Here is a 26,300-nt window from a genome sequence, read left to right on the forward strand (position 1 = left end):
CTAGCAAAAGCTGTCACATCAAATTTCATACGAGTCAAGTATTGGGGTGGTTTTCTCACTAATTTGGCCTACCAGAATATTGAGGAGGGGATGTATTTTAGGAGGAAAACAATCGTGTCTCCTAATTTCAATTCATTGGAATAATAAACGGTCATAAGAAAAAAAGAAGTGGATGCTTTCTTTTTCTTAGCAATTAATAATACATCATCTTGTAGTGGTCTCGTTTGAAGTCTTGTCTCTCAAAATGTTTGTTACAGAAGGATTTAGGGGCAATGTCTTCTGAAACATTGTACAAGTGCCTTGAGGTCTAGGACCATGGTTTATTTTTATTTGTGCGGTTTATTTTTTCTAAAAGTGAGGCAGGAAAAGAATGAGAGGAGGGAGTGAAACAAGATAAATAATGAGTACAGATGGTGACAAAGTAGAGGGCACTAGCAATAATGAGCTCAGGCATCATTTCATTGTCTCCATGTTCCTTTGCTAGGGTTGACCTTCTGTCTATTCCCACAATTCAAGAAAGAAAGTGTGTGTGTATGTGCGTATGTGTGTAGGTGAAAGAGAGATAGAAAGCAAGAGAGAGATACAATTAGTAGATGCTGTCCTCATTTTCTATACTCTGTTCACAGGACTAGTATTCAGCCTCCAAGCTATAGCAGGCTTATCTGGACGCTAATCCAACCAAAATCTTGTCAGTACTTCTTTTCTCTCCTAGTCTCATGATTTTCCAGAGAGAGAAAACACAGTATGCAAAGTGCAGAACTGGACAGAGATGTAAATGCTGACAACTGGGGCCCTCAGATAGATAGCCATGTCAGCTACTGCGCATATTAAAATACCAGTATGATCACTCTACCACTCCCCTCCAGCTAGACAAGGATTGTAAGGTAATATCTGTGAGCTTGGTTATTCTGGGAATTAAACAAATCACTAATACTCTGTTCTAAAAACGGACGATGCCCCAAAGAGTAAGATTCAGCTCTCTGCTTCAACTCAATTCTCATGTCACATCATTTCTTATCACCCCACTTTTATCCAATAGATCAACTCTAAAACCAATCTAAGAAGTTCATGAACGCTACATGTATTTTTAAAATCTGCCTAAATTATTCATTCTATCACCAAATCATTAGTCTCAACAAACTCTTCACAAGAGTCTGACTGCACAAATACGTTAACAAATACCTCAGGCTTATATGATACTTCACGTAATCAACCTAACATCCCCGAAGACTTTGACCCAAGAAACTGTTGTGAATGTAGCCTTTATTGACTAATCTGAATGATTTTCTTAGCTAATTCTAATGATTTCATTGTATTACACAAAATAAGCTATAATCAACCTACCTTACAATTCAAAGAGGTTAATTCTTGTAACAGTGCCATAAATGTCAAGCTTTGCAATGTCAGTCAGAAGTGCTATCTTTCTATCTGACCCTGATCCTCTCTTGGTGAGGCAAGAAAAAAGCAGCTGATTCCGTCTGCTTGAGGAGGGATAGAAGAAAACCTGATAGTTAATTAATTAATTAATTGTGAATATCCATAATTAGTTTTCCCAGTCACAAGAGACAGCCAATGGGGAGAGTTAAAAGAATAGACTCTAAGAGCCATGCCACCTGGGTTCAGATCTTGCCTTCGCCATTTATTTATTAATTCTGTGGCCTTGAACAAGTTACTTAATCATTCTGTGCCTTAGATTTCCATCAACAAAATAAGGCTACTAATAATCACTCATAATTATAATGTGAGGATTAAATGAATTAATATATGGTCGGGCATGGTGGCTCGTGCCTGTAATCCTAGCACTTTGGGAGGCTGAGGCAGGCAGATCACTTGAGGTAAGGAGTTCAAAACCAGCCTGGCCAACATGGTGAAATCCTGTCTCCACTAAAAATACAAACAAAAATTAGCCGGGCGTGGTGGCGGGTTCCTATAATCCCAGCTACTCAGGAGTCTGAGGCAGGAGAATCGGTTGAACCTAGGAGGTGGAGGTTGCAGTAAGCCAAGGTTGAGCCACCACACTCCAGCCTGGGCGACAGAGAAAGACTCTGCCTCAAAAAAAAAGATGAATTAATATACGTAAACCACTTAAAAGAGTACCTAGTATATAGTGCCATATAAGTGCTTGCTATCACCACTACCACCACCACCTCCATCATCTTCCTAGCTGGGTGTTAGAATTGAGGGACGTACTCCCCATCCTGCTATGATAGTCCTAGAGTTAGCAAGGAGAAGTGTCATTTCCTACCCATTCTGGCAATGCCACAACAGCTTCTTTCACAATCATTCACAGACATGGTAAGAAGTGAAAGTCACAAAGAGAGGAGAGGTCACCACTCACACAAATGGGAAAATGTTGAGCCAACAAGCCAGTGTCTCCCTCTTAAATGGAAATGGTCCTAGTGGTCAGAAGGAGTTCACATGTGTCCCACAAGCATCTAACTCATTTCTGGAGAAAACTAGGCTCAGTATTTAAGGAAAGTTTTTTGTTTGTTTGTTTTTTAATCAAGCTGTGAGAAAATATTATTTATTCTTTCTGTAGAGATTTATAATCTTTATATACAGGTAAACATAATGTCCTTGGACAACGATTTTTTGATAATACCCACCTTTCCAAAGATTGAAATGAAGCTTCTCTGAAAATGTGTTTTGTTTTGTTTTGTTTAACCAGAATCTCTCACTGGGAGGTTTTTAATATCAAGCATTAATGCTGGAATGGTAATTTATAAATTATACTTAGCACTTGAAAGCCTTGTGCCCAAATAATGATGCCATTGAGCAGCACATCTAAAATGATCCCCAGAACTCACCTTGGAAAACTGCAGCATTCTGAATAATTAAGAACTTGAGCTCCATACTCGCAGACTGAAGCAGCTGTTCCATGTTCAATCGGGCTGTTAGTTGGTATTTTTCTTCCATCTTCCTTGAGCAGCACGTTGGGCCCTTAGGGAGACATACTTGCAAATCTGATCCTGAAACAAACAAGGTTTTCATGTTTCAGTAAGCAGGATCTCTCTCCCTCTCACACACACACCAACACCCACACACCCCCAACACACACACACTCACACATGGCAAACAGAGCAAACATCCATTTCTTCTGATATACAGTAAAATTTTAATTATTTAAAATTAGTGTTTCATCTTAACTAATCCCTGCTTTCTCCCAATTGTCCTTATGACTGACTATTTTTGAAAAACCATGAGAATTAATTGCCTAGATTTGACTCATAAATTCTGCATAAACTAATTTATAGCAGCAAAAACACATCATTGAACACCGGTATTTATATAATCCCAAAGTGCTGGGATTACAGGCATGAGCCATGGCATCTGGCTTGTTTTCAAGGTTTAAAAAGTAATGTAAGGGAGATACAGAATGTGGATGAGGGAGGTGAGTGAGAATCAGATTTTATATCCTCCACCAATACTAGCAAATGTTAGGGCTCAGTGAATATTAAGAACAATTTGTCTTTTAAAAGATCAGTCTTCACTCCTATAACTGATTTTTCCTGATTATAATATATGAATGAGAAGACAGCCAAGAAACAATTCTCAAAATTCCAGCTATGACTTCCAATTGAAATGTATGTCTCTGGCCAACCCAATATTGCTTTCCAGGATAAATGATCAAAACATCAACATCATATCAAAGCTGTGTTGTTGTTTTAACTAAAGGTCTGAAGCAAGATACAAGTCATTCAACAAATACTTATTAGGTGCCTACTATATGCCACGCACTGTGGCTGTAACAGTATACAGAGTCCCAGTCTTCATGGAGCTTACATTCTGGGAGACAACAAACAAACAAAAATATATACATAATGTCAAAAGGTGATAAATACTATAGAGAAAGTAAAACAAAGTAAGGAAAGGAAAACAAACTGTGGTATATCTATAAAATGAAATTCTATTTAGCCATAAAAAGGAATGAACCATTGATGCATGCTACTGCAGAGACAAAACTCAAAACACTATGCTATGTGAAAGAAGTCAGATAAAAACAAAAAGCACATGCTCTACAGTTCTGTCTATATAAAGGTCTAGAAAATGGAAACTAATCTAAAATGACAGAAAGCAGTTCAGTGGTTGTTAAGCAGGGATGGTGGGCAGGAAGGGTAGGAGGAAGGGTTTATAAAGAGTAGTGGGGAAACTCTGGGGAATGATGGATATATTCATTATTTGATTGTGGTGATGGTTTCACGGGTATATACACATGTCAAAATTATCAATTGTACTCTTAAAATATGTACAGTTTATTATACATCAATTATATCTCAATACAGTTTTCCATTGTTTTTAATTTTTTTTTTTTGAGATGGAGTCTTACTCTTGTTGCCCAGGCTGGAGTGCAGTGGCACTATTTCAGCTCACTGCAACCTCCGCTTCCCGAGTTCAAGTGATTCTCCTGCCTCAGGCTCTCGAGTAGCAGGGATTACAGGCGTGCACCACCATGCCCGGCTAACTTCTGTATTTTTAGTAGAGACAGGGTTTCACCATGTTGTCCAGGCTGGTCTTGAACTCCTGACCTCAGGTGATCTGCCCACCTTGGCCTCCCAAAGTGCTGGGATTACAGGCATGAGCCATGGCACCTGGCTTGTTTTCAAGATTTAAAAAGTAAAGTAAGGGAGATACAGAATGTGGATGAGGGAGGTGAGTGAGAATCCGATTTTATATCCTCCACCAATACTAGCAAATGTTAGGGCTCAGTGAATATTAAGACCAATCTTCCTCTCTTCAACTCCTGTCTTACTCAAACTCTTTATTGAATTAGCATTTGTTGATCTTCTGCTGTGGCTGTGAAAATGGGCATCTCAGATCTCCTACTGGGGGGAGTGTATTGACTAATGGTCCCAGCTGCTGCCCTTTGAATTCACCACCACACTGTGCCTAAGCCACATTCCCTGGGTCTGCTCCCAGCCAATGACTGAGCAAGGCAAAGATACAAAGGACTTTGCTCCTGCACCATGATCTGATGGCTTTTCCAGCCTCCTTCAGCTCCCTCCTCGTTTTCCTTCATAAGTGTTTTCCCCCAATGAATGCCTTGTATGTCTATTGCATATTGGATTAGATATGAATCCAATTGGCATTTGCTTCTCAGAGGATTCAGTCTAACATACCTTCTATATGCCAGGCACTGTACTACATACTGGAGGTACAACTTTGAACAAGAGAAATTTAACCCCTTCTCCAAAGAAGCTCACTGTCTAAAGGGACTTGCAGAGATAAATATCTAGTACATACTAAATGAGTGTAATAAAGCGACCTAAGAAGGTAGAATGAAAAAAAAAAGTGTGTATATGGGATATAAGGATGATACCCCCAACGTTTTATAAGGTCTTCAGAAAAGCAAGTTTTAATAAATCTTACTGAGGTCATACTAGAAACCATATTCAGACATTTTAGACAGCTTTTCAATAATTGTGTGTTTTATTTTTTAAAATCAGAGGGAGGGCCGGGTGCAGTGGCTCAAGCCTGTAATCCCAGCACTTTGGGAGGCCGAGGCGGGTGGATCACGAGGTCAAGAGATCGAGACCATCCTGGTCAACATGGTGAAACCCCGTCTCTACTGAAAATACAAAAAACTAGCTGGGCATGGTGGCGCATGCCTGCAATCCCAGCTACTCAGGAGGCTGAGGCAGGAGAATTGCCTGAACCCATGAGGCCGAGGTTGCGGTGAGCCAAGATCACACCATTGCACTCCAGCCTGGGTAACAAGAGTGAAACTCCGTCTCAAAAAAAAACAAAAACAAAAACAAAAAATTGGAGGGAGACTAGTTAGTCCTAAGTCACCAGAAAATTTATTGTTATTACAACATCTTATTTCCCTAGGAATTTCGGAATTTCAGTTGATCTTGTCCTTAACTTATGTGTCCAAGTTTTCTTAATTTAAGAATGAAATTCATCAAGTTTTGCTTCATATGACATCATTGCTGGGGTCGAAGGTATTGACTCCACACTCTCCACTTCACCCTTACAATTTGGGGTCTGGAGACACAGAGTTCAGATTTATCTCCTATAAATGGCAATCTCGTATACAAGCCTTAGACTGATTTTAAATATAGTTTAAGCTTTAAAGCCTTTATGATTATCTTCAGAAAAAGTAAAGAAACAGCTAGTTCTAGCTCACTGTGTTCTTACTACATGAAGTTACCACATGTAATGCTATTCTAGGAATAGGAACTGATACAGTTTACTGGACCAAGAAGGGAAAGAGTCCCCTTGGGAAAGAGTGGCTAATCTAAATTTAAACAATGCTGGTTCAGACACACATGTAGACATGGAAAATCCTATGTGGCAGGTACTTTCACATACTAAATTCCTGTTCATCTACCAAGGCTTTATTTACTTTCTTGGTAAACCTATGCCTAAGTAGTACATGTTTAAAATATCATATTTAAATAAGTTCACAAAATTAATTGTTATAGATAAAATCCTATGTGTTTCTAAATTTGCATTGAGGATGACTTCCAGTTTTCAGGAATGGTTTAATTTATTTGGCAGGGTGACTGTTGGTACTGGTCCTATTCCCACCAGCTCTAGGTAGTTGGAGTTATAAAATAAAAAGGCTCAGATCTTTTCTCTGTGAACTGCTATGAGTGTTTCAGATCTTAGAAGGTAACAAATTGTTGCCTGATGTACCGACATGGGTCTGGGAATGACTCTTTGAATTACCATGACACCAGTTTGGTTTGCCTTTGATATGATAATTCATATAGTAATTTAGAGCTTGCATGCAGTATGTCCCTTCCCCGAGTTGGTCAAGTCTCATCATTTTATAAATTCCTACCACCTGAAGAATCAGTTAAGCTGAAAATCTTTAAAAGAATAAAACTTCAAATGAGAACTTTTGGGAAAACATGTCAGTTGTCATGAAAAAAGGTATATGTTATATCCAAATATAAGTGGATATGTTGCAGTATTTATCCTCCCTCCCAGTTATTACTGCTTGGTTAATCAGTGAACTGGTACAATTGATCTATGGGCTAAGAGTTAGCTATAGATTTAAGGAAATAAAACAACCATAAACTGATTAAGAATTCAGAATTTCCAAACCAGGAAGGAGAGAAATACATGCCAAAGGAAAAGATATTTTGTATTAAGTAAATTTCACAGACCAGCTTTTATGGAAAGCCCCATCCCAAGACAGCACAAGGAACAAAGAAGCCTAGGCAAGCTAGACATGCCAAAATGAAATGACAATAATAAAATACAACCATTTCAATGTATGGACATGTGCACGAAAGAAACAAAACAGAATAGAGAAAATAGAAAGAAACAGAAAACAAATCTAGAGGGAATCCTCATCAAGTAAACAAGGAATTAACCTGGGAACTGAATCCCAAATGGAATGAAGAAAAACTAAAACTAAAAGCAGATGACTTAGGAGATAAGCCAAAAAATGGTACATACTTGCATGCTTAAAAGCAGAAAGGGAAATTCAAGAAATAAGATGCCACCTACAAAAGGCATGCTAAATAAAACACTCTTCAAATATACGAGGGACAAAGGAAAGCTAAAGAAAAATAACCCCTTTATTAGATATAAGGGAAAAGTAATCGTGGATCCCAGCTATCAAAGAGGGGTTCTCACTTTATAATTATTATTTTATTTCTGGAAAAAATGGAATTAAGCTGGGAAAAGGAAATAGAGACAAGCAATATAGCCTGGAATGGGGACAAGGAGAAGACTTAGAAATTGACTATTCAAATGAGCCAGAAAGGTTCAGCTCTTTAGGGCTTAATAACTTGCATTCCCAGACACTAAAAAAATTAACTGAAGTCATTACAGGGCTGCTAGTTCCCATTTATTTTGAAGGATTAAAAAGTACCTTCATACTATAATCTCCTCCCCTAGACTGTAAGTTCCTCAAGAGCAGCGAATGACTGCCATCTCCTTTGGGATACTCCTTCACTGCCTTTCAGCCCTGTGCACACAGTGTTGAATTAATGAGGGCTGCAGACTGAGAACACTAATAAGGAACTTTGTGTCTGTCTGTATTTAAGAAGAGGGAGTGGAGGCTGGGCACAGTGGCTCACACCTATAATTCTAGCACTTTGGGAGGCTGAGGTGGGAGGATCCCTTGAGCCCGGGAGTTTGAGACCAGCCTGGGCAACACAGTGAGACTCTGTCTCTATTAAAAAAAATTTTAATGTAGCCAGGCATGACAGTGCATACCTGTGGTCGCAGCTATTCAGGAGGCTGAGGAGGGAGGGTGACTTGGGCTCAGAGGTCAACGCTGCAGTAAGCCGTGATGGCACCACTGCACTCCAGCCTACGCAACAGAGTGAGACCTAGTCTCAAAAAAAAAAAAAAAAAAAAAAAGGGCCGGACACACAGTGGCTCATGCCTGTAATCCCAGCAGTTTGGGAGGCTGAGACAGGTGGATCACAACGTTGGGAGTTTGAGACTAGCCTGCCCAATATGGTGAAACCCTGTCTCTACTAAAAATATTTTAAAAATTGCTGGGCGTGGGTGTGGTGGTAGGCGCCTGTAATCCCAGCAAACTCGGGAGACTGAGGCAGGAGAATCACTTGAACCCAGGAGGCAGAGGTTGCAATGAGGCAATATCATGCCACTGCACCCCAGCCTAGGCAACGAGAAACTCCATCTCAAAAAAAAAAGAAAAAAAAAATCAAGTGGAGGCAGATGACCCCGAAAATGTTACATCTGTACACTTAACTTTGATCTTGGAAAAATATTTTAAAATACCAAAAAAAAATCAACTTCCAACAGCCTAGCCAACATAGTGAAACCCCATCTCTGCTAAAAAAAAAAAAAAAAAAAATTAGCCAGGCATGGTGGCCCACGCCTGTAATCCCAGCTACTCAAGAGGTTGAGGCATGAGAATCACTTGAACCCAGGAGGCGGAGGTTGCAGTAAGCCAAGATTGTACCACTGCAGTCCACCCTGGGTGACAGAGTGTCTCAAAATAAGAAGAAAAAAAAAGAAAAAACAAGCAAAAACCAAACAAAACAAACAAAACTTCCAAATATCTTGAAGATACAACAAATAGATGTTCCACTTGAAGGGACTATGAAGTAATTTATTACTAATTATTTTAAGACAACTTCTCGCACATTGGGTCCATTTTCAGGTCGTAAAAGGGGATATTTGAGCTACGGAAGTTTTTCTCTGGGGGATTACTCCCATCCCAGAGTCTAACCACAGATGGTCCACAGTAGGCTCCCTCCCGAGGCATACTCTTGTGTCAGGAGACCTCTTCAGGCCTGGCTACCTGTGGCTTGGCCTTCTTGACCTCCATCACAGACTCTTTCCTTTTGGGCCCACTTCTTTCTCTTTGTTGGCTCCATTTAAAGATCTGACCTTTTAGACTGCTCCTGGTTTCCTTTAGCCACCTTCCCCAGGACTGGGACTTCAGCTTCTCTTTGCCATGAAGTCCTATGCTTACCACATTCACTTGGAGATCCCATTCCAGGCCTTATCCCTGTCCACACTTGGAAGAGGAAAGCCAACAGTGTGTATGGAGCTATTTAAATGTGTCAGTTCCCCAGGCGAGGTGGCTCATGCCCATAATCCCAGCACTGTGGGAGGCCAAGGTGGGTGGATCATGAGGTCAGGAGTTCGCAATCAGCCTGACCAACATGGTGAAACAAGTCTCTACTAAAAATACAAAAAATTAGCCAGGGTCTGGTGGCGTGTGCCTGTAATCCCAGCTACTCAGTAGTCTGAGGCAGGAGAATTACTTGAACCTGGGAGGCAGAGGTTGCAGCGAGCCGAGATCGTGCCACTACACTCCAGCCTTGGTGACAGAGTGACATTCTGTCTCAAAAAAAAAAAAATTTAATTAAACATGTCAGTTATATTGGATTTTATTCCAAGTCAACATTAATGGCTTTGAAGTTAGCATCATCACAGGCACTAGTGGGCAGGAAAGAGCAAAACACTAATGACTCCTCAGGTCAAGTTGCTTATAATTCAATCCTAACCCTATCATTTGCTAGCTGCACAAGCAAAGGTAGGTTATTCAACCTCTACCTGACTTTTTGCCCTTATCTGTAACATGGGATCATCAACAGTACTTACCTTATAGAGTTATTACAAAAATTAAGTGAGATTATGCATGTGAAGCTCTTAGCCTTTTTGATGCAAAGTAAATATTCAATATGTGTTAATTAAAAGTAAACCAAAAATAAATTCATGCTGAGAGACCAGACTTTCACACAAAATAATAGCTAGAGAACAGTAAAAGTTGGTATATTGGTTATGTGACAAAATATGCAGTATATTTTCTGAGATGGAAGAAATAATCTATATTCTAATTAGGGTAGTAGTTACATGGTTGTACACATTTGTCAAAACTCATCAAACTCTTCACTTAAACTGGGTGCATCTTATTGTTTGTAAATTATATCTCAATAAAGTTGACTTTTTTTTTTTTTTTTTTTGAGACGGAGTTTCACTCTTGTTACCCAGGCTGGAGTGCAATGGCACAATCTCGGCTCACCGCAACCTCCGCCTCCTGGGTTCAGGTAATTCTCCTGCCTCAGCCTCCTAAGTAGCTGGGATTACAGGCACGTGCCACCATGCTCAGCTAATTTTTGTATTTTTAGTAGAGACGGGGTTTCACCATGTTGACCAGGATGGTCTCGATCTCTTGACCTCGTGATCCACCCGCCTCGGCCTCCCAAAATGCTGGGATTACAGGCTTGAGCCACCGCGCCTGGCCAATAAAGTTGACTTTTAAAACATGTGATATAGACAACATATGCTAGATAAGGGAATGCTCACAAGAGGCTCTAGGGGTTAAAGAAGACTTCCAGGAGAAGGTGGGGCTTGAGGTAGACCATAAACAATGAAAAAAATTTGAAGAGGCCAATGGGTGAAATGTGTTTGGCACCAGTGGAGTAACAGGGCAAGGCTAACATAACTGGAGATAGGTTAGACCCTGGGATGTATCAGGTAAGATGGACCCAAATTGGAAGGGCCTTGAATGCAGACCGAGACCTGTGGGCTTGACTCCTCGGTAGTAATGGGCCACTGGAGGTTCTCAAGCAGAGGCATATTATAATGAAGAGAGCTATTTAGGAAGATTAGTCATACAGCTTGAAATTGGAAAATGGACTAAATAATCCCTTACGGTCACTTCCAGGTCTCCGATTCTCTAATTACCTTTATTATGTTTTATATGTTGGTTATTTTACTAGACTGCAGTTTTGGTTAATGACTATAAATTGTCAAAAATCACATTAAAAAACACATTAAATAACAGAAGAATTATTAATGTAGATCTTGATCCTTACACTTTTCTAGGAGCAGATAAAGCACATTCAAACAGCAACAGAAGAGAATGAATCATCGGAGCTCAGTAACAATGAAAATTGAAATCTTTTATATATATATATATATATATATATATATATATATATATATATATATATATGATTTGACACATTTCATTGCCAAGGTCTGCTTTATGAATGGCAGATTTTTTTTTTTGCTAACAAAGGTACTTTGTGCTGAAAATAATAATGCAATATTATCATTAAATTAATATTAAACAAAGGAATTAATGATATCCCAAACTGGTTGCTTCATGACTTCTAGGGAAAATAATAGATGCCTATTAAAATCATCCAAAGAATTAAGCACAGGTTGCTCTACTAATGAACCAAAACAAATCATTTCAGGCATTTTTTAAAAGGTATTTTTTAAAACTCAGGACAAGTCAATTTGCCATCCAAAAATATGAACTAATTTCCTTAGCATATAATAGTGACTTGCTGTTAGAATGATGCCTTTTCCCCTAATTAATCATTATCTAAATCAAATCTTACACGCTCATTTAATTTCTCAGTAATCAAGAGAGGAATACAGATGAAAAAAAATGGCAGCATTAAAAACCGGTGGGGAAAGTGATGATTGCTGGTGAAAGAAACCACTTTAGAGAACCCAGCTGAAGATTACCCGGCTGTTATATAGCCTGAAAGAACATAACCTTGCAGAGGGTGCACCCGGGTATCAGGAGCCCAGACTTTAAATAAAAGACCGTGCGTGGAACCACCATGGACTCTGCCTCTGTAAAAGGCAGGCCAAAATGTCGCTACCACACTGGAATACTGGGAGTTTAAAGCAACCCTGGAGATAAGCCATTCTCTAAGCCCGAGAATTAAAGAATGAATTATCTTTACCTCTACTGCCAACTGTCAATTAACTGCCTATCATTTCATGCCTGGTAAAGGTTGAATCCCCAGATCACTACACTCTCCCACAAAGAGGTTCTTTCTGGACCACATTCCCAACCAGAGGTCAACATGTGCTCTGAGAATACAAATTCACTGATTATATCCAGCTTGCCAAAGTGGTGAACAATTTATTCATCCAACATTACCGAATGCCTACTTTGTGCCAAGGACTATGCCCAGCCCAAGGAATAATGAACAGAACATGGTCCATGCCTTGGAGTTCATGAATTGGTGTAGAAAATGGACTCTCAAAGTAACTAGAAACCTTTAATTCATTCTGGATACCTCATTCACACCCTCATCTGCTATAGCCAAATGTCACCAAATGCTACTGATTGTGCTTTCTAAATGTCATCATTCCCCTCCTTTCCATTGCTGCCTCATCACCTCACCTTCTTTCACGTGGACAACTAACAATAGCCTCTAAACTGGCCTTCCTGCCTCTACATCCTCCTCCACCCAAGTCCCAGAGAGATATTTCTAAACTACATATCTGACTATGTCATTCTACTTTAAAAACCTCCAAGAAAATGGAGTAAGGGCACAGGGGTGTGAAAGTGGGTGACATCTTCAGGCACTGACAAGGAACCTGGCAAAGCTAGAGGGAAAAGTGAAGTGGTGGAGAGTGGCAGAAGCCAGATGACAAGAAACTATATGAGCCCTGCTACAAGATGACTACTCGTTATCTTGGGATTGGATTCCCACGGGAAAGAATGTTTATGGGAGCAGAAGGAGATGAACTCCAAAAGCTTTCTCTCCATTGAATTCCCATGGAACTTTCCAGTCTTTATATAGGCACTTCTCACACTCTCTAACTTGCAACCAAGTTGTATATGCATGCCTTATTTCCACTAGATTTAAGTTCCTTGAGGGAAGGACCCTTGACTGATTCATCTTTGTGTCTCAAGGGGCCCATTGTAGTTTGGGCTTGATGTTCTACCCTTTTACTTGGGAGTTAATGCCAGAACTTCAAGAGAGTTCAGTTTTAAAGGAACTGGGTCTGATTAATTGATGCTACTAGAGCAACTTTTAGAAAAGCGAAAGTATTCACACACATACACATCATTGATTAGATGAGGGGAAACACCCTAATAAAAAGAAAATTGGATTGGGGAACAATGCCAGCTATGCTGGAGTTGGGATGCAGAATTCTTTTAGTTTAGAATTCTGCCAGAGGGACTAAGCTAAGGTAATTTTCCTGCCTCCCCTAGTCACTTCTTCACTAATTGTTATTCTACTCAGATAAGTAGCTGAGATCCTGTCTTTCAGGAGATGTATAATTTTTATTTTTCAGATACAATCTTTAAATATGCAGACCTGAGGCATAGCTGAGAATTTCAACACCCTAGGCCCAATCTAAGTGCTAGGTTCCTCCCCTCCACGTATGAAATCACATCAGAGGGAAAAGAGCTCTTCCCTATCAGAGCTAAAATATTATTATCTGCTCTGCTACCAAATCAGCTGTGTGACTTAATCAACTGTGTTCCCAAATCTAGGCTTGTTTTCCTCAAAGGGATTGGACTAGCAAGTCTAAGTTCCCCAACTGTAGGGTAATCGATATTCACTGAGCCCATTCTTGACTGGGCATTGGGAAGACACAAAAGAAGCAAAGGACTTGCTTTTGCCCTTTTAGGAAGGCTTCGTCAATATCAGTTGAATATACATGAACATGGATATGGGGCTAAGGCAAAGACCAAAAAGTTGGCCTTTATAGCACTGTATCCCAAGTAATAACCACATGTCCATACACACAAATACACACATATGCCCCTGTATCCCCAAAGGCCAGTAATGGCAGATATCCTCCTGATGGATGGCATGCAGTAGCAAAGGGGGAAAGCCTGAAATCAGACAGACCAGAGTGTGAACCCCAACTTGGCCACCCACTTAGCTGTGTGATCTTAATCAAGTTACTTAATCTCTAAGCCTCAGCTTCCTTACCTATAAAATGGAGACAATAACGCCTACTGTCAAGGTGGTTGTGGGGTTTAAATTAAACTCTTATTTAATGTTTCCCAAACAAGTGCCTCCATTTCCTGCTTCCCTGTTTTGCTCATGCTTTTCCTGTCCCTGGAGTGCTCTTTCCCTAGCTTCAGCTATTAAAATCTTCTCATCCATAAGTTCTCTCTCAAGTGTCTTTCACGTTTTTTCTCCCCTCCCCTCCAAAAGAACTCTTTGAGCTGTTATCTCTCAGAATTTTCTGAACACTTAGTACTTCTCTAACAATGTGTTTTGCAATCTAGGTTTTGTAGTCATTGGTATACCTTTCTTATCCATACTATTAAGTAGTAAATTTCTGTGAGCAAGAGCTATATTTTGGCCATCTCTATACTCACTGACATGGCATAGCGTCCAGTACACAGTACACACTTAATAAATGGCTGAATTAATGAACAAATATTAGTCAACAATGACAGCCTACTTCCTATACATAATCTCCCTGTCTCTTGAGGCACTCAAGCATAATTTGGGTAGCAATATCATATACCACAGAATGGACTCCTACACTAGGTAGAAGGCTGAATCTGATGACCTCCAGGTTCCTTTCTCTCTGTTTCCATGAAGGCCACACTCTAACTCACTAATCTCTTGATACACCACAGATGTCACTGGTATGCTCTGATAATGCATCACAAGAGAGATGCCCCACAGCCATAAATGTTAGAACCAATCTTTTTGTCATAAGCAAGTCTGAAAGCATTTCTTCAGCGAATATCTCATCTACGGAAACTATATATTTACCACTTTACATGCAAGTTGTACCTAAAACTCAGCATACCTGAACCTGAAAAGGAAGTCTTTTGCTTCACAGATGTTTCTGGCTTCTAAAACTCCCTGCAGCTGATATTTCAACAAACCACAAAGACCAGGTAGAAAGCTGCAGTAGATTAAAAGTGCACCACTGCCTTGATCCTACAGATCCTGCAAAAAGGTTTTTCAGGTGCACAATAAGCAGCAATTGCCTTCCCATGAAAAAATTGCTTAGAAAAAATATTGTATTTTTTCAGAAGAAAAGTCCAACAAGAATGATGAGGTAAGACCTAAAGCCCATGGTGAAATGGCTTAACCAAAGTAGTAACTCACCAATGGTGAAACATTTAGACATTGGGCAGAAACATTTAGGTCGGGTAGAGGGGGAAAGAGAGTCCATTAGTTTCCCAGGGCTGCCATATCAAATTACCTCAAACTGGGTGACTTAAAACAACTAAAAATTATTCTCTCACAGCTCTGGTGGCCAGAAGTATAGCTGCCTCATCTCAGAACTCTTCTTCTGATCCAGCGACTAGGGTAAGTCATTTTATTTCCCAGGTCCTCAATTTAACTATTTAAAAAAATGAGTTAACAGTAGTTGCCACCCACATCCCTCTCAGGAAGCGCACTGACATTTTTAACACTTTATAACTAACTTTAAGATTTCTTCGAACAAGTTCTCCCTTAGAGTAGAGAGTTCTGGTAAACTGATATGATTCAGAAGGCCCCAGAAAGCTCTCCTCTGTGTGGTGGGTTGAATGGTGTCACCCTCCCCCCGCCAACATATGTCCCTGTCCTAATCCCTGGAACCTGTAAATGTGACCTCATTTGGAAAAAGGGATCTCTGCAGATGTAATTAAGGATCAGGCTAGCGATCTTCCTCCAGCACAGGACAGAAGGAGTAGGGGGAAGGGGTACAACCCAGAACACCTGGATAGGACTGGACTGGAGAGGTGCCAATCCTCCTGGATTATCTAAGTGGATCCTAAATCCAAAGACAAGTGCCCTTATAAGAGGCACACAGAGGAAAGACACAGCAAGAGTAAAAGGCCATGTGAAGATGGAGGCAGAGACTATAAAGATAAAACCACAAACCAAAAAATTCCTGTAGCCACCAGAAGCTGGAAGAGGTGAGGAACGATTCTCTCTGAGAATCTTTGGAGAGAGCACAGTCCCCCCTGATTTTGGACTTCTGGCCACCAGAGCTGTGAGAGAATACATTTCAGTTGTTTTAAGCCACCCAATTTGAGGTAATTTGATATGGCAGCCCTAGGAAACTAATATACTCTCTTTCCCCTTCTACCCAACCTAAGTGTTTCTGCCTAATAATGTCAATGTTTCATCATTGGTGAGTTAGTACTTTGGTTAAGCCATTTAATCAGGTGTTGTCTTCAAGTACAGCACTCCATGAGTAATGCCCTCATATCTCACGGCTAAAGACTTTACTAGGAATCTTCCTTTAGTACAGGAGGGAGTAGGGGGGAGGGAGGCAACCCAGAACACCTGGATAGGACTGGAAAGGTGTCAAAAAGGAAGGAAAGATCAAGAAAAAGACAAACATGGACCAAAACCAAAGTTTCTGTAGGGTCGGCTCTGAGGAAGTAATATTGACAGAGGCCGAATATTACTTTAACAGCAATAGGCCCACATAATAAGAAGGAAAAAGCCTTGCAGAAGCAAAAAAGACTAATAATATTGTCTCTGTTGTTAGCCCATATTCCAGAAAGTCTGTTAGAAGAATGCTGAGGCCAATCTAAACGCCTCATTCTCACTGCTCAAAGGCATCTCTTTTCTTATGCTTAGCAAATTAGGCATATTTTGAATACGTGAAAAAAAAATGTTGCAAGCTATTAGCAATTGAATAATCACAAAGGGAGCTAGGCAATAATGAAAGATGGCGATCAGTGGATCAATGCGGGCCTCCAGCACAACTCTGAATTTGGTATGAGCTTTTCTTCACATTCCCCCTGCCCTGGTCTTCAGCATTCCTGGAGATGTTGTTTAACAAGCTCCCAGGCAAATCTTTCCAATGCCCAATTGCCCTTACTGTTAAGATGCTTCTCCCAGCTCTAATGGCTAACTTAAATTTCAGTTTCAAGCCATTGCACCTTGTAATTACATTCTCAGCCACTGTAAATAATCCGTGCCCTCTATGATATCTTCCCCCTTTCCCTATGATAGGAACCTGTGGAAAAAGCAGTCAGTTGCCTTGTCAGTACAACATACACACTGCACCTGAGCAAAATGCAACCAAAAGAAAATCAAACATTCACTCTTGATCCCTGAGTGAGAAGTGCTGTTATTGATCTTTTCCTTTTTCCTATTCTTCAGCTTATCCGCGTGTCTACACTGACATGCTCTAGTGCTGTGGCATTTATGCCATCTTGGGGAATAGCTGTGTAAACGCTCCAGTAATTTTATACATCTTCAACATACTGTTATGTTAGAACTTGAGTATCTGAAGGACTGGGAAGGACAGATTTTCTCCTCCTCCTACCCTCATGTAATGTGCATCAGACTCCTCACTAATTGGCCCTCCTCTTGCATGTTACTGAAGTCTAGACTTGGTGGCAACCCTTTTCTGTGGAAGAGATTTAATGGAGGAGAAAGTACACAGGAGGGGAGTTGGCAAGCAAACCACTGCAGAGCAACTATAAGAAACTTGGAGACAAGAGAGTTCTTGGTAAGCTGAGGTTGGAAGGTAGAGGATATTGTTTCAAGAACACCCACATGTACATTAATGAATTCACTTTTCTCTGAACCAAATGTTTCCTAAAATTGAAGGAAATCTTAGGTTATGAATGCAACACATAAAAGACTTTTCAATGATGCTCAGTAATAACTTTTACTCCTTGGTTTCTTCAGGAACTATGAAAAACACAAATTATCCAAACAGGTGATTTGGAGATTTTCCTTCCATTCCCATAATTTTACCGAAAAACCAAAAAACTGGTAAGAGTAACTTCATTCTCCCATCAAATCGTGGCTGATTCAGATACAGAGGTCTCCAGAGCCCAGTGTGGGATCCAAGAGGTAGCACCAGGAGGGCTCTAGATCAAGCTGAATGAACCAAACCTGGATCCAGGGTCTCCCTGTGGCTTGCCAGTCTTACATAACTTGTCTTCAGAAAATCACCAGCTCTTGAGAGGACAGCAGTTTGGTTCAGGAATATCCGCCTCATTTTATTTTTTCCTTTTTTTTTTTTGAGGTAGGGTTTGACTCTTCCATTGCCCAGGCTGGAGCGCAATGGTGCTATCTCAGCTCACTGCAACCTCCACCTCTCAGGCTCAAATGATCCTCCCCATTCAGCCTTCCAAGTAGCTGGGATTACAGGTGCACAGCACCCTGTCCAGCTAACTTTGTTTTTTTTTAATAGAGACAGAGGGTTTTGCCATGTTGCCCAGACTGATCTTGAACTTCTGAGCTCAAGTGATCTACCCACCTCAGCCTCCCAAAATGCTGGATGGTGTGAGCCACCATGCCCAGCCTGCTTTTTGTTGTTTTTCTTTTTTAAGGAAAAACTGAAATTAAGGGAAATGGTGACACTATGAAGCCAATTGTCCCAAACTATGTATGTCTTAGGAGTGCTGGGTTCAAGGTAGCTGATGCTACACTGCACTGAGGCAATGATGGAAACAGGTTCACACAAGCATTGAGGCGGTTTGACTCAGAGGATGACCTTCACCAAACAGGAAAGAAATGCTTGTAATCCCAGGCTGCTGGGATGCCTTCGTGATATAGCATTCCCACAGGTTCAAGCCACTGGTCTTCTCATTCCTTCCTCTTTCCCCTCAACCAATGTGGGGACCATGCCATATATGGCCATCATCTGTCTATATGTCTGCTTCTCCCACCAAGAGCAGGGAGGGGGAGTATTTGAATTTGAATACCTAGCATCTCACATATACTGGGTTCTCAAAACTGAATTATTTGAGGAGTAATTCCTACAAATGCTGAACCCATCACAAGGGTAATTGTTAGGAACCTGGCTCTGGAACCAGACTAACTGGGTTTGATTAATTTCATAACTATTTGACCTTGAACAAGTCATTAAACCTCTCTAAGGCTCAGTTTCCTCATCTGTAAAATGGAGGAATAATGCTACCCACCTGGTAGTGCTGTTGTGAGGACTAAGTGGGATGTTGCCCATAAAGGGCTTAGCACAGCGCCTGGCTCAATAAATGTTAATGATTATTAGCACCGCCCTCACTACAGGTGCTCAATAAAAACTTGCTGAATTGAAGTCACACTAGTGGGAATGACTAGCAGATGTGAAGGCGACCTGGGCTTTTTTTTTTTTTAAGTTTTAGTTTTTCCCACCTCACGGCACCAGATGACCTCTGTGAAATTTTTTTAAGAAAAAAAAATGATAGAATAGGGGATACTTAGGCTGCACTTTTGCACTGATATCCATTTTTCATTCAGGGCAGAAAACCAAGTCTGGCAAAGTCAGGCACATGATTTTCCAAGAAATATGACAAGGCTATTAAAAACCCTAAATTAAAGTTGTATAATGAGCATGAATCTGAATACATTTAAATTTCCTCTAGATCCAGTAATTCCAGCAACATCCTAATATATTTTTAAGTGCATTTTTGCAACTGTGAGGAGACCAAGGTTCTAAAACATAGCAGATTTTTTTCAGGGGTGGGGGTGGAGAGGCAACACACAATTGTCATGAAAATTAACCCAAGAAAATGCACAGGATTTTATTACCAAGTGGATGCCTGAGGAGATTACTAGATTTTAGGGTCTTTACGATAAAGAGAGCAACCTGCATGCCTGAAATAATTAAGAAGAGACTCAATTATCTAGTAAACTGAAATTTCAAACCACCCTGCTTACCTAAATGGGAAAAGCTGCTTAGACTAAAACGTCATTACTTCTATTTAGAGGAGCCTTAGCAAAGACATACAAGGAGCTGAAGAATGAGACCCCACATTCTTCCCTAAGCCACAACAATGCCTGTTTATGTAAATAGGATTTTCAATAACACAACGGAGTCTGAAAAAACTGTTTTCATTATTGTCTCTGAAAACATGCAAATGCAGAAGATGAAAGTCAAGGGGCTTTCACTATGACGGGCACTGAATACACTAAAATATTTATTCTACATGAATCTGAGCCTGGAATCCAAGTGGATCTAAGAAACACGCAATGAGGATTTCTCCTTTAAGAAAAGTTTGAGTGCGATATGAGGAGGCACAGAGATTTATCTGACGCCATGGCAAGTTGAAAGCATGTGCAAAAAAACTCCCCAGTTTACAAAGAAATAAAAATAGTAGTAGATACCTATTTACCTTTATTGGCAGCCCCTTCCAAAATCTGGGCCAAAATATAAATATCCTCACCTCCATCATCATCACTAGATGACAAACACTCCTACATGAACATAACAACCTCCAGGCACAAACTAAAAGCTCATTAAAGGGTATATGAAGGCTATTTATAGAAGAACCAAACAAAGAAGGAAATAACTATCAGCAAAATTAATTAGACGATTCATACTTTTGACAACTATTACTATTTGTTTGAACTCAAGTGTCTAACTCCTTTACTGACAGATATTGATGAGTATAGAGATACCACATATCTAGAGTTTTAAACTGACCTTGAAGCTTTTTGGTTCAAGAACTCAGGTTTTGACCTGTACTCCGTATATCAGCCTTCCTGTTGCTGTTTAGGCAGCTGATAAGAGGCAGAAATCCTTCTTGCTCATTAGGCCACTAGCGGCTGTTAAGCAAAGGGCTGGGGAGGGGCGTGTTCAGTGGCCCAGAGGAATGTGCCGGACTCCACATATAAAGCCAGCTCCGATTTGGGGTTAAGAATTTAACCTTAAAAGGCTGACAAGTCATAAATTTGCTTGAGGTTCATATATATGTGTGACTTTCACAGTTTATATTTCCTAGCCAGAACCCAAAGTCAAAACATGCCCCCTGATTAATGAATGGTACTAATTGTTATTCCTGACTCGAGAACATTAGTCTTTATCCATAATATTTTCTTAAAAAACACACAATCTCATACCTAAAACTCTCTGGCTTAGAGGAGTTTGGATAACCAGTTAGAAAAAAAAAAATAGGAAGAAGAACCTAATGTTATCTGTTAGTTGGTGCTACTATTTTGGTAGTCAAGATTGACTCAAAAGCTTTCATTTAATTGTGTTCATCAAGCAGAGTGCAAAGGAATGTCCTCCAAATCTAAACATCTGAGATAAAGCAACCATCTGCGACTCTACACAAAAAATGAGCTGGAGTTGGGGGGCAGGGGTGGGAAGGGGGGGCAGGGCTGAAATGTCTTCAAGCACATTTTGTCTAACTTATCTTGTTAAATATTTATACATAAGTGCATAACCTAACAACCTTGGCCAAGCTTGGAAGAGATAATAGATACAGGACAAACAAAAGAGCCCCATAAGGATAAAGACAAAGAGAAAAATACCAAGGAATAGTCCAATTGGAATACAATCTCTAACCTGCAGTCAAAATTGAAACTGGGACAATAAAACCCCACAAGCAAAACAATGTCCCTGAAGTGTGATAACTTCATCAGGGAAAAGCAGGCTATAATTTGGTTAGCTTACAAGGTAGGTGTCAGTTCTAACCCTCACTAGCTGCTGTTTCAAAGGGGCTCCCTTATCTTTAGAAAAAAAGAAAGCATTCAATGTAAGAAAAGAGATTTCTAAGAACAAAGATACAATTTTCATTTACTAAGAGTTATGACAAGGTGAGAGAGAATGTAAGCTACATAGCAATGATCTGAGGTACTCAAAGCAGGTCTATCTAGCCTTGTCCTATCTGTACAGAAAGCTTTTTAAATACTCAGTTCTTAGAAAATGGAATGTAAATTCACTGGTGTATATTTTAGAGCTCTTCATTTTCAAACTAAAGAAAAGAACTTTACAATATCCCAAGAGAAGGAAACCAGGTACCCAAACAAAATATGTGGACAGAAATAGCCTGTGTTTTCTCCATTGAGGACAGACAGAAGTATAAGAGGCGGAGGAAAATGGAGGAAGAGAGAGGAGAGATGGAAATCAGAACCTACAGGGAAAGAAAACACAGCTTAAAACTAAAATGTAGAGGAAAATATAAAACATTCCACTCATCTTTTTTTTTAAAGACAGAACAAGAAACACAAAACCATTTAATAAATATAACAAACCATAAAGCACCTTCTGTTCTAAATTATAACCAGTTGAGAGAGGGTGTGAGGGTAGGAGGAGGGGGAAAAGGAAAGACTTAGAGAACAGTCCAACAGATGAAGGAGGGTCCTCAGTAGCTTCTGAGGTATACTGAGCCCCAGGAGGGCTGTGATGAGAGCGCACAGAACATCCGTAGTTCCCCTTAACTATGGGGGTCAGAGTAACCTAGGCTATTTCTTATCACTACGCTATAAAATGTTGAGTAGCTTCTCAAGAATTTTACCCATTTTACCCAGAATTATTAGTTGGTAATAAGTTTCATTGTCACTAGGATCTAATTTGAAGATAAAACTGGATATTGTGGGGAAAAGACTCTGAATGATTGAATAAATGCTGGTTCCAACATCTCCTTCAAGCTTCATAACCGAGGCAACCTTACACTCTCAAAGAACAAAGGAAAAGCAATCTAACAGCTTTTGAAGGCCAAAAAAACCTTCAGGCAACTTTATTAAATTGACCCACAGCACTGAAGTTTTAAAGCCAAGAAATGACTTAGGTTTTAGAAATTAACACTTGTATAAAACCTTCAGAATACCATGGGGAAAAATAAACATTTATTCAAAAATAATCTTTGAAGTTTGAAAACAAAGCAGAAAACCTGTTTCTGAAAACAGAAAGGACTATTTGAAACACCGAGCACAGTTCTTCTACAACTCTTTGAAACTCTTCAACAGTTCCACTCGAAATTCTGGAGATGGCCAAGTAAGATATACTCCAGAATGCCAGAAAAAGAAAAAGTAGGAAACCATTAGTTCCCTAGGGGAAGAGCGAAATGATCTCAGGAGATAGCTGCCTCTGGCCACATTAAATTAAGCCAAGGGCAAGACTAGAGGTTCTACCCATCTAAGGCAGCAAAGGCAGTACTTTCCAACTAGTTACAAAGTTATTAGTCAGTAAGCAGAGATCCTACTGGCTCTCCCTAAGCGTATTCATTATCACATTCTCATTCATTGGCTTAGTCTGTTATACTTAAACAGAGGGCATGCATGCCAAGGCCAAAAGAGTGAGACATATAATAGATAGAGGTAGACTTGCAAGACAGTCACTTAATCTGGGTGTGGGATGTATAAAAGAAGAAATCAAAGATGATTCAAGGTTTCGAGTTCGTGCCAGACAGAGATACCATCACCAGAAATATAGAACATTAAAGAGAGGAAGGTTTCTGTGGATGGGAAAAGAAAATAATGGACTAATTTTTGACTCTATTGAAAATGAAACATTGGCAGGACTTCCAGATGGACATGTCCAGCAGGCAATTGGGAAATACTGAACTGAAGAGGAAGGAAAAGGTCAGGTTGAAAAGAGATATGGGAATCATTCAAAGAGCAAAGATAATGAAGTCATGGGAATGGATGTGGGAATAAGCAAAGAGAAAACGGAAAGGGCAAAAGACAAACCAATACTAGGACATTTACATCTAAAGTGTAGGAGGAAGAGGGCAAATAAGCAAAGACTGAAGCAAGTAGGAAGGGAACCCAGAGTACATAATGTCACAGAAGTTGACAGAGTATGGGAATTTAAGTCAAACACTTTATATTCAGACTGTATTCCTTCACCTCATACTCTAGCAGGTATTCTGGAAACAGCATGAGCTATGGAGTGAGACAAACCTGGGTGAAAATTCCAGCTCCGCCACTTATACAACCTTTGGGAAAGTAAACCTTTCTGAATCTCAGTTTCTTCATCTGTAAAATGGAGATAACACCACCTACATTTCAGGTTTCCTGTGTTGATTAAATGAGAGATTAAATATAAAGCAACTGGCATATAGTAGGCACTCAGAAAGGGTTATTTTCCATAATCTTCCCTGGTGGTCCTTCTAAACTATTACATCAACCTGAAAGTGGTGTCAAAAAATCGACTGGAATACAAGGAGTTTCAGGCTTTTGTTGAATGAAACATTGATGACAACAATCTCTTAAACAACAGAGAAATTAAAGAAACCATTTTTGCCAGAGAAACAAAAAATTATAAAACCCTCCCCAACCCCCAAACCAAAAAATAATACATCTCCATAGACACTTATGAAAGATCAGCCCAATTACACAAGTATTCCTGGCGTTTACTTGGAACCACATGTTTCAGAGACCAGCCAGCAGGGCCAAGTCTGAAGTAGAATACACACCAGAGCTTCAAAAGCTACACATTGTTACAGTTCTCATTCTTTACATTGGGAAAGTACTCCCCTGGGGGAGGGACAGGGGGGCCACCATGTTGGAACCACTAAAGTTGCTGGAACTCAGAAGCTGCAGACACTTTATGAGTGGTTGCATTGTATGTACATGAGATATATGAGGGCAAGGCTTTCACAAGACAAATGTAATGTATGATTGTGAAAGACCACCTACTGCTAAGAGTAACAGCTAACAACGTTCATGTTTTTTTGTTTTTTGTTTGAGACAGTCTTCCTCTGTCACCCAGGCTGGAGTCCGTGGCATGACCTCAACTCACTGCAACCTCCTCCTCCTGGGCCCAGGCAATCCTCCAACCTCCGCCTCCTGAGTAGTGGAGACTACAGGTACATGCCACCATGCCCAGCTAATTTCTGTATTTTTTGTAGAGGTAGGGTTTCAGTATGTTGCCCAGGCTGGTCTTGAACTCGTGAGCCCAAGCGGTCTTCCCACCTTGGCCTACCTATGAGCTACCATGACCAGATTTTCAGTTTAAATAACATGCATAATTATTAATTATTACTATCAAGAATAATAGAAGTCTGATTCTTTGATTCTAATATATTCCTCTACATAGAGATGTGTATGTATATGCATGTGTGCACATGCACGTGTGTGTGTTTGGTAGTACATTATCTTATTTGCAGTCTTGGATCATGACAACATACACTCATACTTTCTCTTAATCAAGAGGGTTATTGAAATCTTTGGCAGTTTTTTTGCAAAAATCACCAGATGTTGGCAAAATACATTTTAATACATGTCACATGCAAAAGCCTGGAAAATATCATCCACACTTATGACTTCCAACTTAAGTCTATGTGCTGATGAGTCCCAACTATGCGCTTCTCCTTAACTCCAAAAGAATATATACACTCTTTGCCAGTGATCTCATCTGTTCCCAGGGCTTCAGTTACCATCTATATGCTGATAATTTCCAAGTATATATCTCCATTACTGATTTCTCCTTCTTTTGTAATCCAAAACGTTACTTGAACTACCTAGCAGACATTTTCTACCTCCATCATCAAAGGACCTTTCAAACTCAACCTGTCTGAAACCAAACTAACTATTTCAGCCCTTAAAAACATGTTCCTCCTATATTTCAAGCATACTCATTCGTTCAGCAAATATTTACCAGCCGAGCACGGTAGCTCATGCCTGTAATCCCTGCATTTTGGGAGGCTGAGCAGGTGGATCACTTGAGATTAGGAATTTGAGACCAGCCACGGTCAACACGGTGAAACCCCATCTCTACTAAAAATACAAAAAATTAGTCAGACATGGTGGTGGGCGCCTGTAATCCCAGCTACTCAGGAGGCTGAGGCAGGAGAATCGCTTGAGCCTGGGAGGTGGAGGTTGCAGTGAGCTGAGATCGCACCATTGCACTCCAGCCTGGGTGACAAGAGTGAAACTCGGTCTCAAAAAAAAAAAAAAATTTCCCAAGCACCTATTATGTGCCACAGCACCACCACCCAGAAAACCCAAAATTTCTAGATTCTCCTTCTGTCCTCATATCCAGTCACTAAGTCATGTCTATTCTACTCCCTCTACTCTCTCAAGTTGAGCTTTTATTCTCCTATTTATGTTCCCCTGCCCTATCACCTGTGTTACTAAAACTCCCTGCCACCGCTTACTCTCCAGTCATCCTCCAACTGAATGTTTCCCTTCTTAAAATGTTTTCAAGGCTCCTCATCATCCTTGGATACAACTCACACTCCTCAGCATTTCCCATTTATTTTTCTAGTTCATCTTCCCTTCACTTCCACATCTGTGCTCTGAGCAATCTCAACTATTCCACTGCAACAAATTTGCCATTTTGTCTCTTAACTCTGTACCTTTGTACATGCCTTACATGATAGCCCCTCCCCCCTTTTTGTGAGACAGGGTCTCGCTCTGCCACACAGGCTGGAGTGCAGTGGTATGATGGTAGCTCACTGTAGCCCTGAATGTAGCTCTCTTAAGACAACT

The 26,300-nt window shown here is 40.2% G+C and overlaps 1 protein-coding gene across 2 annotated transcripts in view; it reads right to left on the bottom strand.

The window, feature by feature from the left end:
* Positions 1-26,300, bottom strand: part of GPC3 (glypican 3) — a 465,274-nt gene that overhangs the window by 428,740 nt on the left and 10,234 nt on the right. For both annotated transcript variants that reach the window (XM_008989909.5, XM_002763282.7), the window contains exon 2: positions 2,808-2,969. In XM_008989909.5, the coding sequence (XP_008988157.2) occupies positions 2,808-2,969 (162 nt within the window). The remainder of the gene's footprint in view (positions 1-2,807; positions 2,970-26,300) is intronic.

Source organism: Callithrix jacchus, chromosome X, assembly GCF_049354715.1.
Source record: "Callithrix jacchus isolate 240 chromosome X, calJac240_pri, whole genome shotgun sequence".
Taxonomy (NCBI): domain Eukaryota; kingdom Metazoa; phylum Chordata; class Mammalia; order Primates; family Cebidae; genus Callithrix; species Callithrix jacchus.